We start from the raw sequence: 14,970 nt of genomic DNA, 5'->3' as shown, positions 1-14,970 counted from the left end.
GCCAGTTAAGAAGTTGCAGTACCCTTGGTAAGGAGAAAGCTGAGAACAGCTGCATTGAAATGGGCAAGAGCCATTTCACCTCACCTGTGGCTCCACCCATCCCACCCCACCCCTTTCCCAAGCTAGCACAGTTCAGCCTCTGGCTCCTGGTTTCCCCAGGGGAGTAGGGGGAAAGAAAAGAGTGGAAAATTCATCCAAAATTCTTTCCATATGGCAGCCCAAGGGACTGGTTTCTATCTTGCCTGACTTGGGAGTGCTGACGGAACTGGCATAGTTTGCACTAGACGGCCTGCAGTGCCCCAGAAGGAGACCGGAATGGTTCAGCACACTTGGGAGAGAGGAGGAAGAGTAGAGTATGTGCTTGGTGTTCCAACTTTTCGGAAGGATGTCCAAGACTGACATCTGTCTTATCTACCTGGGGTGCTAATGGGGGGCTGAGATGCTTTGGACGCCCGGGGGCTAATGAGAACAAAGGAGAGCTGGTGGCTTCTTACTGCATTAAAGAACATGCTGTACTGCAGACAGACACCAGAGGGAGCAAGAGATCCAGCTCTCGGAAAAGAAATTGGCAAATTATACACATAGCCCAGAGAAGTCATATCCCCATAAAAGTTCTCAGAGACCTTTGGCATCTATGACCAGTCTGACTGGTGTAAGCATTCCCCTGTGTGAAGCAATCTGTATACTAGAAGAGGTGGCTGCTTTTTCAAATACATTAAACTCAGCAAAAAATCAGAAAGCACACGTACACACAAAGAGAAGCATGACCCGAAGGAACAAAATAAGTCTCCAGAAACCAACGCCAAAGAAAAAGTGATCTATGAATTACCAAAGAATTCAAAATAATAGTTTTAAAGATGCTCAGTGATCTACAAGACAATGCAGATAGGCAACTACATGAAATTAGAAAAACAATGCATGAACAAAATGACAATATTAACAAAGAAATAGAAACTATAAAAAAAGAACCATACAGAAATTCTGGACGTGAAGAATACAATGACTGAATTAAAAAATTTACTAGAGGGGTTCAATAGCAAGACTTGATCCAGGAGCAGAAAGAATCAAAGAAAAAGGAATAAAGAAACGTGAAGAAAGCCTAAGGTTCTCATGGGACATCAGCAAGTGGACCAATATATGCATTATGGGGCTTCCAGAACAGAGAGAGGGTCAAAAAATTTATTAAGAAATAATGGCCCCAAACTTCCCAAATCTAAGGAAATGGACATCCAAATTCTAGAATTGAGCAATATTCTACTAGACTGGATACCTGATGACTGATTACGTGTAATGGACTTAGTTTTATTATCCAGGTGAACCTACTACCTTGAGTTACTGTTATTCAGTGGAGGAGCAGACATTGTCAAGAAACAAATCTGCAGCTCTGCTATAGTGTCTTATTGGGGTAAGAGTGGAAAGGAGAAACAACTCCGAAGGGACTGGCTCGGGGGAGACAGTTATTGGAAGGGACACCTTCCCTTAGCCCTAGTGAATGCCTATGATAGTATATTAAGGGAAAATATCCATCCATAGATTGTAAAATGATGGCTATGATGTAATTCACAATCTCTTCCTTTGAATGAATTTTATCAAAGAGCCAAGAATGCACTGAAATCACTAACTGTTCTAAACCTTATGCAACTTGCTGTTTTATGTGATTTTTCAAAGTCTTATGATTTAAAAGTAGTAACAGATGCTCTCTAAAACCATAGTTCTTAACCTCCTATAGGATGACACATCCCTTTAAGAATATGATAGAAGTATGGACCCAAGTATCCTAGAAAAATGAGTTTACATACAAATTAACATAGAATTTCAGAGGTCTTACAGACTGCATGAAGCCCATCCACAGATGCCTTATGTATGTGTGGGGACTCTGGGTTTCTAAGATTTTCTACTTTGATAGAAACTCAGGTGTTGTTTCCTCATGTCTGAAATAAAAGGGTAGGATAAATGGTATGAAATTCTTACCGCTGGGAGTAAAATGCAGCACAGTACAAAGTCTAATAACAAATCAACCAATTTAGAGTTCTTGTATAGGGAGTGGGTGGGTACAGAAAAACAAAGAGAATTTTTGTATTTATTATAGCAAAACAAAGATCAGGCTAGAAAATGAAGAGGTCAGAGCACTTTACTGTCCCTTAGCAACTTAAATCCAGGAAGCATGTATATATTCTTGTAGCAAAATTCTGCAAGTCACCAAACGAGTACAGCCAAATGTACCCTGAATACCCCACCAAGAAACCATCAATATTACATAAAGTTGTGATTCAGAACCACTAATTAAACATTTATTCAATGTTCAAGGCACTTAAAAAGTAGTTCATAATGTTAATTAAATGACACTTTATGTATTAGGCCTTAGAATTACCTAAGTCATGTGTAAAACATTACTTTAATAAAGATGAATACATTTTGTATATGCATGGAAAGACTGGAAATTTCCTTCAATAATTTTATTCTGTATAAAATATATAAATAAATAAAACAATTCAATTTCTAAAGTATTACCACATTCAAGGAGGTTTTGCTATCAGTCATTCCAAATTATTGGAATGCATTAATCTCCTGTTCCTTCATCTTCCAATTCTAGTGGCAAAGTGAAAACTGAACTGAAATTATGTTGGACTGTGGTAACATTGCCAGGGATAGGCACATAACGTAAAAGCACAGTCATTTCTCAGCAGGAAACGCTGGGCCCCCAGGAAAGTGACAGTAGAGGAGCCTACTGGGTCTTGCACTCAGGCATATCTTTTCTTGAGGAGGTGTGCCAAAGACTTGGCTGAGGACCCACTCTCTCTGCTCCAGCAGTTTGTTCTTCTGAGAAAAAACAAAAAGAAAAACGCAAAAGTAACCATATTTTATTAAAAAAACTACACGAAATTCTAATTGAATTGGAAATGTAAACAATGCTAAGACAGCAGAGATAAGAAGAATGGAAAATGACAATATGGTCATTAACCTCATGTTTGGTCATTATAAAGGTATATTTCACTTCATCAGAGTTGGAGAAGTTTATTCCCCATTTTCTCACAAAATCAATTGTTAGAAAAACCATTTTGAACATAAAACCAAGAAGCAATAAAGTCTCATTTGAAATTCATCAGTTTGAGATTCAAAGTGAAATCAAACACAGAGTGAGTCTGATTTTCTTTTGCCTGAATTTTAGGGGGAAAAAAAAATGCTATACTAAACAAATACTATTAATTTTGGAGACTATTTAGCCATCCTTGGAAAACTTTGAGCCTTTAAAAAGCACTTCAGTTGCGTTTGTTTATAAACAATATTAATTTTCAAATGATTATATTCATATAAGTAAATCTCTCATACCTGGTCTTTGCAATTATCTCAAGTTGTTGAGAAATTTTAAATTATCTTTTTAATTCAAAATAAAAGCATTAAAATTTTCTTAGAATGGTATTTTACTAATTCAGGCTGGGACTATGTCCTTTAAGGCTGAATTGGTCAGTTTTTTGACTTATATATTATTCCAGTCTACTCTTTTTTTTTTTTTTTTAAGTTTATTTATTTGAGAGAGGGAGAGAGCATATATAAGCAGGGGAGGGGCAGAGAGAGAGGGAGAGAGAATCCCAAGCAGGTGCCACACTGTCAGTGCAGAGCCCCGGTGGGACTTGATCTCACAAACCATGAGATAAGGACCTGAGCCAAAATCAAGAGTCAGACACTTAACTGAGTCAGCCACTGAGACACCCAGGTGTCCCTCCAGCCTACTCTTTTATTATTTTACTTAAAAATAGTACCAGAGTGATCCATATATTGATAAAAAGACTTAAGCATTTCCACTTGTGGTTTCATATCATGCATGTGTCTCTGGCATTATCGGATAAAATCAAGAGGTAATTAAGAGTTTCCTGGTTTTTCAGAAGACTCTTCTAAAATAGCATGTATGCATATACAGCAAAAGTTCCATGTAAGTGTTAGCTAATGGCAGGTCCTTAAATGTTTGTTAAATACTATTCCATAAAATGAATAGTTTAAACATTTTTTCAAATTGATGTCTTCCTATATCCCAAAGAGCACTTTAAGACTGAGGACTTATCTAATATTGATTTTAAAGTTGATGAGAATGGACAGATTTCTTTTAAAGTCACACAGTAGAGTTCCTCACAAATCCACAACCTTCACTTGGGGCCAAAAATGATTTGGCAACTGCTTTCCTTAGGTGTACAATTTTGTTGCTGCAGATTTCTACAACTGTGTAATGGGATTTCTGACAGGCAGATATGCAGTCACAAAGGCTCTGGCCACACACACAATCAATGCTGTGTGGTGAGATGGACTACAAGAAACACAGTATTACAGACTTTCTTCTGCAATGCTCTACACCTCTGTGTCTGGCACCTCTCCCACCATCTAGCCAGGCACCTATGACTGCTTTGACTCCCCTATCTCTCCTGTCCGTCCACTTCTCTCTAGCTCTACTGAACCTGCTCAGGTCCACGCTAGTATGTCCTCTTGCTTAGACAACTGTCATAAACTCTTGCTCCTATTATTTGTTGGTTACCATATAACTAAGGTGATGTGTTCAAAATTTATAACTCATTATGATCCCCTGCCATTATATTGTTTAATATCTCTCAAAGACTTCTTCTATACAATCTACAAATTCCCACACACCTGGCTCTTCTCCTCTTTGCCTTCAGGGCCTCCAACCACAGCAGCTTGTGTTAACTGTGCTGTGGCCATACCATCTTTCTTCTAATGCTTCCCCTGGTTATGGTCCCTCCTACCTTGGGCTGTCACTGTTGTATCTGCCGGAAATACTTTTCCCTCCCCTCTTTGTTAAGGAAACTCACATTAACCTTAGATCTCAGTTTCCTTCTTCAAGGAAGACTTCCTTAATATTCCTGCAGCAAAAACCTATTAATATGCTTCATAGCCTTTTATACTCTAGAATTTTACCTGTTTATTTTTGACTACTTGATTACTATATCTCCTATTGGACTATCAGCTCCAGTAGGGTAAGGGACCATGTCTGGTTTTGCTTATCAATGTATCTGACACATAGTCAGAGATCAAAATTTTTTGCTGACTGATTGAATTAATAAGTGGAATAAGTCTATGATCTGGCTTGTGTAAAATGAATATAATGCTATTGGAAATACTGGCCAACTGAATTGATAAGAAGGGCTTCTTCGGTAACAGTTTTGTTTATAGGGTAGTGTCTTCATGTTTTTAACAGAGTTGCTTATTTCTCTTAGGGAAAAGCTGAAGGTTTAAGAGGCAGAATAAAGACTTAGCTTGGGATAAAAAACAATACACATTAGTGCCATGCTTTGGAGAAACTTTCTCACCCCAGAAATGCCAAATCAAGTTGAGTACCATAGTTTGCTCAATTACATCTTGTCTAAACTTGCTCTTTGGGACCACAAATTAAAGATAAATTCTGACAGATATCCCCTGATTTCTAAGGAACCAGGATATTTACTTACCTGGGCAAAGGCCTAAACCCGAGTTATCAAAATAGCGAACTGGTTGAGGTGTTGGTAAAGACTTTGATCGGCTATCGAAAAATGAAGATTTTGGTGATTCCCTTGGCACAGGATCTTGTAAATTCCGTTCCTTGCATTGAGAAGGTGTATGTGGCCTCTTTTTGGAAGCTGTTCTAGTCATTTTAGGAGACTGTGGAGAATTCTCACAAGTAACTTCTTTGTGTGCCTCTCTTTTAAGGATTCTTTCCTTCCACGTTTTGACCTCACTGGAAAGATGATGATTATTGCTTGAATGTAGTAGGGGGGAAAAAAAAAGAGACTGTAAGTCTGCTCAATTCCTGAAATTTATTCACACTTACATTAAAAATTTTTAAAACTCTGGTAAAATATATACAACATATAATTTACCACTTTGTCTTGTTTTTAATCTTAAATTTTAGTTCTAGTACAGTTAACATATAGTGTTATATTAGTTTCAGGTGTACAAAATAGTGATTCGACACTTGCATACAATACCCAGTGCTCTTCACAACAAGTGTACTCTTAAGTCCCCATCACCTATTTCACCCATCCCATTACCCCCTTCCTTCTGGTAACCATCAGTTTGTTCTCTATGGTTAAGAGTCAGCTTTCTGGTTTGTCTCTGTCTCTCTCTCTTTTTTTTACATTTATTTTTGAGAGATAGAGTGAGACAGAGCACGAGTGGCGCAGGGGCAGAGAAAGAGGAGGGGACACAGAATCTGAAGCAGGCTCCAGGCTCTGAGCTGTCAGCACAGAGTTCGATGTGGGGCTCGAACTCATGGACCATGAGATCATGACCTGAACTGAAGTCAGACACCTAACCGACTGAGCCACCCAGGCACCCCAACTCTCTTTCTCTCCCCCCTGCCTTTGCCTGTTTGTTATAATTTACCATTTTATCATACTTATATTCCCACCTAATGCTTCCTGCTTCGATTATTTTCACAGTTCAGAAAATGAAATGAGGTCACATTAATTGAACAATTGTAATCATGGAGTCCTGAAAAGAAAGCTTAGAGTGTGACAGATTTTCAAATGAATCAGTGAGATCATCCAGAGTGGTTTACCTATTGATACCTTGCAGCAATAACTTGACAAATTAATCTTCTGGATAGACTAATCTTTAATGTACCTTTGTTATTTTAAAAGAAATACTACACCATGCTTCTGAACTAGTTATAGTCTTGCTTGTTGCAGGAAATGTCACCAGCATTTATCCAGTTCCTGCAGAGAGAAGCCTGGGGACCAATCCCAGAGGCCTTGCTCTCCTTTATTTGGTCATCCAGGTCTGTGGACCCAACCTCACACTTAATCTTTCAAATTTATCTCCTTATATTTATCCCAATTGGCTCCATTCTAGTCCATGCCAAAATTATCTTTTGCCTGGACTATAGCAAATAGATTCCTAAACTGGGTTTCCCTATTTGCTCTAGAGCCAGAGATGCTATCTGATCTCATCAGGCCCTGGCTTAAAATCCTCCACTGGAGGTCACTTTCTCATTATATTGCAGATTATCACCCATGCCTCCTCAGAGTGACCCAAAAAGGCCTGTGTAAGTAACCTAGACCAGTGACCTCTGGCATCTCTTCTTGTACCTTAATGTTTCATTCTCTACACCCCCGTCACACTGGGTGTCTTTCAGTTCCACCAACAGGTTATTCTTTTTGATTGAAGACTGTGCACATGCTGGCCCCTGCCTAGAAGGCTTATATGTCTCTCCTTTCATCTGGCCTAACCTCTACCCTTTTCTATAACTGCTCTTCTATCAGTTTCTTCGCCATTACCCCTCCCCACAACTAGATAATGTGTTTTTTTCTGTTGCTGTTTAATAGCACTCACTGCAAAAATTAGTTGCTTAGCTATTTGTTTAATGCCTATTTTTCTTCTATTGTATCATTAGTAAAGTGCTTGGCACAAGATTCTAATCCTTGATAGAAGCCAAATAATTAAATCTGTTAGAACTGTTTATGAAGTAAAAGGAAATACGCTACAATAATGGGCTTAAGTTCTCCTTTGACTTGGGTATACAGACTTGTGGTATATTTGAGCTGCCCCTCAAAGATCTGTTTACTTCCTGCTTCTGGGCTTTGTTAAAAATAGATCAATTGATAGATAGCAAACATCTGGAATGGTATCCCATAGTCTTATTCCTCTTAAAAGACATTTATTACAAAAATGCTGATTCGAAGGGGCACATGCACCCCAACGTTTATAGCAGCACTATCAGCAATAGCCAAATTATGGAAAGAGCCCAAATGTCCATCGACTAGTGAATGGCTAAAGAAGATGTGGTATGTGTGTGTATATATACATATAGTAGAATATTGCTCAGCAATCAAAAAGAACGAAATCTTGCCATTTACAACAACATGGATATAACTAGAATGTATTCTGGGGCGCCTGGGTGGCTCAGTCGGTTAAGCGTCCGACTTCAGCTCAGGTCATGATCTCACGGTCCGTGAGTTCGAGCCCCGCGTCAGGCTCTGTGCTGACAGCTCAGAGCCTGGAGTCCGTTTCAGATTCTGTGTCTCCCTCTCTCTCTGCCCCTCCCCTGTTCATGCTCTGTCTCTGTCTCAAAAATAAATAAACGTTAAAAAAAAAAAATAACTAGAATGTATTCTGCTAAGCGAAATAAGTCAGTCAGAGGAGGATAAATATCATAATTTCATGCATGTGGAATTTAAGAAACGCAACAGATGAACATAGGGGAAGGGAAGGAAAAATAAGATAAAAACAGAGAGGGAGGCAAACCATAAGAGACTCTTAAATACAGAGAACAAACTGAGGGTTGCTGGAGGGGTGTTGGGTTGGGGCATGGGCTAAATGGGTGATGGGCAGTAGGGAGGACACTTGTAGAGATGAGCACTGGGTAATGTATGTAAGTGATGAATCACTAAATTCTACTCCTGAAATCATTATTACACTATATGTTAACTAGCTTGGATTTAAATAAAATTAAAAAAAAAATTTATTACATATACTCTAAAAATGACTTTCCCCATATGTGTGAAGGCTTGCCAATTGCAAAAAATATATATGCATATGTATATGCCATGCTCCCCACATGTAATAGCCAGAAGCATAATTTCAATATCGTGTAAGCAGATCTTACCTTAATAGTTCATTTTTTTGCTTTATTAGCTGTTCATTTTGCTGCTTTAACTTAGAGATTTCTTTTTCTAGCCGTATATATTCACTTTTAAAAATAAGAGCTTTTGTGCTTTGTACGATGCCACTGCCACCTCCACAGGTTAAGGGTTTATTCGAAGGCTGAGAGTCCGTACATTCTGATACAACTGTGAGGAGGGCAAATACACACAAAAGTGATAATTTTAATTATCTCCAAAGTTCAAAATAAAGGGAATGTTACTGAGCGCAATAAGTCACTGTAAAAACCAGACCATCTCAATCATCTCCCTAGAAGCCATCCTTGCCTTCCTCCTTCTACCTCACTTCCTGTGCCTATGTGATCAACACTTCTAATTATCTCTAGAGTCCTCCTGCTTCTCTCCAACCCACCAAGTCCACTCCCACCACAGTGCTCCCTGAAATCTTGCACAATGACGGCAGCAGGAGTAATCTCCCCAGTGAGTGTGGTCCTTCACTCTCTCTCCTCTCCATCAGTGGAAACACCCAGAGGGCTTCTTACAATACAGAATGTGTGTGTGTGGGGTCCACTGCCAGTTACTCAGTGCACTGTAAGTTCTCAACACATACTTGTTAACTGAATAAACCTCAGAAAGATACTAAAGCATATATTATTAAGTATTCTGCACTATGTGTGTAAAAGTAATGTAAGGAGTTGTTTTTTAAATTTCAGGTAAAACTGCATTAAAATGTGAGGTGCTTCTACGTAGAAGTCACTGTGTAACCAACAATTTACAAAAGGGTGATAAGGTGTGTATGGGGAAGACACTTAATGTCCATTTTCTTTTGAATTACTTTGAATTCAGATACAATATGTACTGAAAGTCACAAATCAAGAGTTAATTATCCTGACCCTTCTGTAACAACAAAGCTTGCTCATTTCTATTTTTATCCCTTAAAGTTTTCCAGGTAGGGGTGCAATTATCCCACAATAGCCACTAGAGACGTTCAGTCTACATATGTACTAGACAACATCTTTAACACTTTCTCATTTTTTTTTTAAATGAGTAGATAATAATACACACAAGTATTACCTTATGTTTGCTTGACATTTAGAACTTTCAGTGTGCTTTCACACACAACTTTCAGTTTGATCCTTACAATAAGTATATATATAAGCTAGAAGGTCAGGTATTATTGTCCCCATGATTTCATAGGGCCACGAAGTGAGAGTGACCTGTCCTTAGTTCAGTGTTTACTACACAAAGCTGTCCCAAGTACTGTTCAGCATCCTCTCTTTTCAAATGAAACATGAGATAAAAATATGGAAAAAGATATAGGTTGAGGAAATCATATGAGAAATTTGATCATTAGATTTGACAACTGTGTCTAAAATCAATTTCAAAAAGATTGCACGATTTCAAAGAGTTTGCAAATAAGCATCAACTCTGTATTTTCAGTACTAAGAACAAATAGGATTTTATTTCCTTATTTCTACTGTGTACTGATTGTATTTTTACTGTGCCTATGGTTAAAATCTATTAAGATGTGAATGTCTTCACTACTATGTAAAGATCTGATGATCTGATAATGCAAAGGTAAAATCTGTATTTTTTAAGAATCTCCAATGGACAGTTAAAATTATAGGAAACCAAACTAAATTGGGTACAGGATAAATATGATCCCAGTAAGTTCGTTTCAAAAACAGTTCTTTCTAAATTAGTGATTAACATGTTTATTCTTGACTGTCACATATATAATAGTATTCAAAATGTCTAAGTGTATTGAGAAGTAAAATGGAAAGTTATGGAAATATCAGCATTTTCTACTTACGTGAGGTATCTTGCGCTTGTTGATTTCTTCTAAGATTTTCTCTCAATACCCTTATAACTTCTTTTTGATATTCTACAGTGGCTTTTGTAGAAGTAATTCTAAAAAGAACAATGGAAATATGTAAAAGCCTAGCAACTAATTTTTAATGGAAGAATAAACAGAACTGCTGTCAAGAATTTTCTAATAAGATATATTACATTGACATGAAACCCATAAGTAGTAGCAGATACCCTCCTGGTACCAAGTGTTTTATAGGTACAACACCGTCAAATCAGAAGCATTCTGTTTGGTTGCAGGAGTACTTTTTTTTAAACAATTCTTTTTAAATATCTGGAAGCCCAATAGCTATTAATTGGATACAACAATTACCAGAGCATGAAAGTGAGAAAAAACTTCTACCTATGTCTACATTGTCAGGGAAGTAAACCCCGACTGCAGTCCAGTCCAGTGTGATAGTCAAAGGTCAAACAAATTCTGCTCACTGTCTCCCAGTAGAAAGTGATATTTTATGAACTCCTGGCTTAAGCATTAATCAGCAGTGATAAATCATGAGACTTTCTGCCTTTAGAGACTCTGAAAGTTATCTGCGGATCCTGTTCTCTAAGTAAAATTGCTTTTTTTATAATGAAGAACTTGATAGGTATAAGTTTCACTAAAACCAATAGTCTTATCAATGGAAGGCTAGTCTGGATGCAAAAGCTTCAGAATGCTACTTTTTGGGCAAATTAGGTATCCTTGTTAAATATTTATTATAGCAAGAACAAAAAGCATTAGGAGCCAGAAGGAATCTTAAGAAATCATCTAATACAGACTTATTGTTTTATTTATTGTATATGAACATAAAGCCCAGAGAGATTAAACAGCCTATGCAAGGTGATATAATAATGTGGCAATATTATATTTCTAATTCACTGTCTCTGACTCTGTTTCATGCTCTTTCATTACGCCATATCATAAAGAATTTTAGGCGTGCCATTATGTACAGTAGTATACATAAACAAATAAAAAGAGGTTATGCATTTGGGTACTAGGTACCATAATTTAAAAGGAAATACAACCTTTACACAAAAACACAACAGGAGGAACAAATTAAATGAAGAGAACCAACAGAAACCTTGGTCAAACTGCTAGACACAAACACACACATACAGGTTCTTAACATTCATTTTCAAGCATAAAAAGGCCGTTTTTAAGCTGTTTATATATGACTGAGCAAGAAGCATCAAAAGAAACATTGTATTAGTAATTGGCCAGAACTATGCACATTTTTAAAAAACTTTGGATATGTAATGAGAATTTAACAAGTTTAAATTTTTTTTTTTCAACGTTTTTTATTTACTTTTGGGACAGAGAGAGACAGAGCATGAACGGGGGAGGGGCAGAGAGAGAGGGAGACACAGAATCGGAAACAGGCTCCAGACTCCGAGCCATCAGCCCAGAGCCTGACGCGGGGCTCGAACTCACGGACCGCGAGATCGTGACCTGGCTGAAGTCGGACGTTTAACCGACTGCGCCACCCAGGCGCCCCTGAGAATTTAACAAGTTTAAAATCTGTGGATGTGGATATTTTAAAAAGCAATAACAATATTTCCATATATTTAAAAAAGTTAACCAATGCAAAGAAATTTATATAATTTAGAAGGCAAACTTGAGCTATTAAAGTCATGTTCAATTAAGGCAAAGACGTACTCTTTCTCAAACTCTTTGGCAGTTTTCATCTTCTCTAGGTCTATTTTTACCAGCTTTGTTTTGAGATCTTCAATTTCTTCTTTGTAGGGCTTAGCTCCTAAAGCAACTTTGTCCTAAATTTTTTAGAGAAGAGAAAAATAAAATAATTTCAGAGCAGTTTTAAAGAGTTGTTAACTACCTTGATTTGGTAGGAACATTTTAAAACAGCAAACTTCAAATATATGAAAAGCAGGAAAAGGCCCAAAATTTAATCCTAAAATGAACAAGCAGATATTTGATGTGAAGTATATTTGAAACTACTGGAAGCTAATATGTAATTAAGAACATATGACTTTCATTTCTTAAAACAAATTTTTTTCCAATTAAAAATGAAATACTTAAGACAAAATGCAACAAATGTTGAGAATAATGGGGGGGTGGGAGGGGGGGAGACAGGGAGGGTAAAATGAAACAAAAAGATGCCAGAATGGCAATACAAACAGCAAACTAGAACTGAACCAAGGCACAAAGCAGTATAAAGTGTTGTTGGGACATTGTGTACTCAAGGATGGTTCAATCCAGTGCTGTCAATGTATCTACTTCCCATCACAGAAAAAAAAAAAAAAAACATACATAAATACATACTTGCATATATTTAAATCTTTTTTTAATAAACAGATTTTTATATTTTAGAGAAACTTTAGGTTGATAGAAAAACTGAGCAGAGAGTACACAGAGTTCCCATATACCCTTGTCACACTCTATCTCCCTCCCTACCCTGCCCATTACCCCCATTATTAACATCACATATTAGTGTGGTATATTTGTTACAAATTATGAGCCAATATTGATATATTTTAGGTTGCATTAGGGTTTTTATTTGTACTGTACATTCTATGGATTTTGACAGATGTAAAATGGCACATATCCATCATTACTGTATCATACAGAATAGCTTCACTGCCCTAAAAATCCCCTGTGTTTCACCTATTCATCTTTCCCTCCCTAACCCCTTCCAGACCATTGGCAACCATTGATTTTTTTACTGTCTCCCTGGTTTTGCCTTTCCCAGAATGTCATATAGTTGGAATCATAGGGTATGTAGTCTTTTCAGATTGGCTTCTTCTGAATTTTTTTTTTTTTAATGCGTTTTATTTATTTTTGAGAGAGAGAGAGAGAGATAGAGGGAGGGAGGGAGGGAGGGACTAAGCACAAGCCGGGGAGGAGCAGAGAGAGAGGGAGACACAGAATCCAAAGCAGTCTCCAGGCTCTGAGCTGTCAGCACAGAGCCCGGCGCAGGTCTTGAACTCATGAGCCATGAAATCATGACCTGAGCCAAAGATAGACGCTTAACCAACTGAGCCACACAGACACCTCAGATTGGCTTCTTTTAATTAGTGGTGTGTATTTAAGGTTCGTCTGCATCTTTTTGTGGCTTGTTAGCTCATTTCTTATTATTGCTGAATAAATCACTTTTTATCATTGTACCACAGCCATACAATGGAGAATTAGATATTGAATAAAAAATAAAACCCATCTAAATAGGGATGTAGAGAGCTCTCTTTATTCCTCTAGGCTTTCTCACCCCAAACCCCATAGAAACATTCACATGCACACCATGGCTAGCAAAGACTAAAAAGATGCAAAATGATAGATGCTCAGCTTAAGGAGGCTGATGACAGGGTAAGATAAGCCCATTCTTGGAGAAGCCCACTGTTTGCTCAGTCACAGCACCCGTTCAATACCCCACCTTCTGATTCAGATGCTCATATCAGAGACTCCCTGAGAATGTGGCTGACTGAAGTGTTGTCAGTTTTGTAAGAAGTTGCCAAACTCTCTTTCAAACTGGCTGTCCCATTTGCAGTCCTTCAAGCAATGAATGAAAGTTCCTATTCCTCCAGCTCATCACCAGCATTTAGTGTGATGTTTTGGATTTTGGCGAGCATGGCATTTTGAGATACCATAGGTGTTATAGTGTAGTGTATTTTGTTTTAATTTGCAATACTCTAATGACATGAAGCTGAGAATCTTTTCATTTGCTTATTTATCCCATGAGTATCTTCTTAGGTGGGGTGTCTGTTTAGATCTGTTGCCCATTTTTTAATCATGTTGTTTTTATCATGGACTTTTAAGAATTCTTTGTTTATTTTGGACAACAGTTCTTTATCAGATACGTGTTTTGCAAAAATTTTTCTTCTGGTCTGTGACTTGTCTTTTAATTTTCTTAACTGTCCTTCGCAGAGCAGATATTTTTCATTTAAATATTTTCATTTCAACTTACCAGTTTTTTCTTTCCTGGATCGTGCTTTTGGTGTTGTATCTAAGATAAAGTCACTCCCAAGCCCATGGCCACCTAGATCTTCTATCTTCTCTTCTGGGGGTTTTCTAGTTTTGTGTTTTACATTTAGATTTTTGATCAACTGAGTTACTTTTTGTGGCAGATAGAGGGTCTCTGTCAAGATTCGTTTTTTGGCCTATGGAAGCCCAGATGCTCCAGCATCACTAGTTGCTAAGTTGAGTCTACTCAACTGCCTTTGTTCTGTCTAGGATCAGCTGACTGCATTTGTGTGGGTCTACTTCTAAGCCTTCTATTCTCTTCCACTGATCTACTTGTCTATATACTGTTTTAAAAGTTCAAAGAACTTTAAAATAAAAGGTATCCACTTATGACACTAAAAAGAAAATGCAGAGATTACAGTTTTTTTTTTGCCATGGTATAATGAAATAAATTAGTCACATATAACATTATTTAAAACATTCTTATGTAAGAGAAATCAAAATTGAAAATACCAAATTAGAAATGAGACAACAGAATTCCATATTTCAAACACATGGCATGCGACCGATGCTGCACTCAAGAAATACTGAGTCTTAAATAGTTTCACTAATAAACTGAGAAGACTGCAA

General features: G+C 37.4%; 1 protein-coding gene across 4 annotated transcripts in view; it reads right to left on the bottom strand.

Annotated features, from left to right (window-relative positions):
- Positions 1-2,433: 2,433 nt before the first annotated feature.
- The window catches only part of CENPE (centromere protein E), a 79,165-nt gene continuing 66,628 nt past the window's right edge, over positions 2,434-14,970 (bottom strand). For 2 of the 4 annotated variants that reach the window (XM_015537024.2, XM_042984098.1), the window contains 5 exons: positions 12,085-12,197; positions 10,396-10,493; positions 8,588-8,771; positions 5,454-5,740; positions 2,435-2,820 (listed from right to left, as the gene is read on the bottom strand). In XM_015537024.2, the coding sequence (XP_015392510.2) occupies positions 2,726-2,820; positions 5,454-5,740; positions 8,588-8,771; positions 10,396-10,493; positions 12,085-12,197 (777 nt within the window). In that variant the 3' untranslated portion in view covers positions 2,435-2,725. Of the gene's footprint in view, positions 2,821-5,453; positions 5,741-8,587; positions 8,772-10,395; positions 10,494-12,084; positions 12,198-14,970 lie in introns of all 4 variants that reach the window. The other 2 variants (XM_042984097.1, XM_042984099.1) reach the window with 2 other exon arrangements.

Source organism: Panthera tigris, chromosome B1 (assembly GCF_018350195.1).
Source record: "Panthera tigris isolate Pti1 chromosome B1, P.tigris_Pti1_mat1.1, whole genome shotgun sequence".
In the NCBI taxonomy this organism is placed as follows: Eukaryota; Metazoa; Chordata; class Mammalia; order Carnivora; family Felidae; genus Panthera; species Panthera tigris.
The sequence above is the reverse complement of the archived record's forward strand: the minus strand, read 5'-3'. Positions and strand labels throughout refer to the sequence as shown.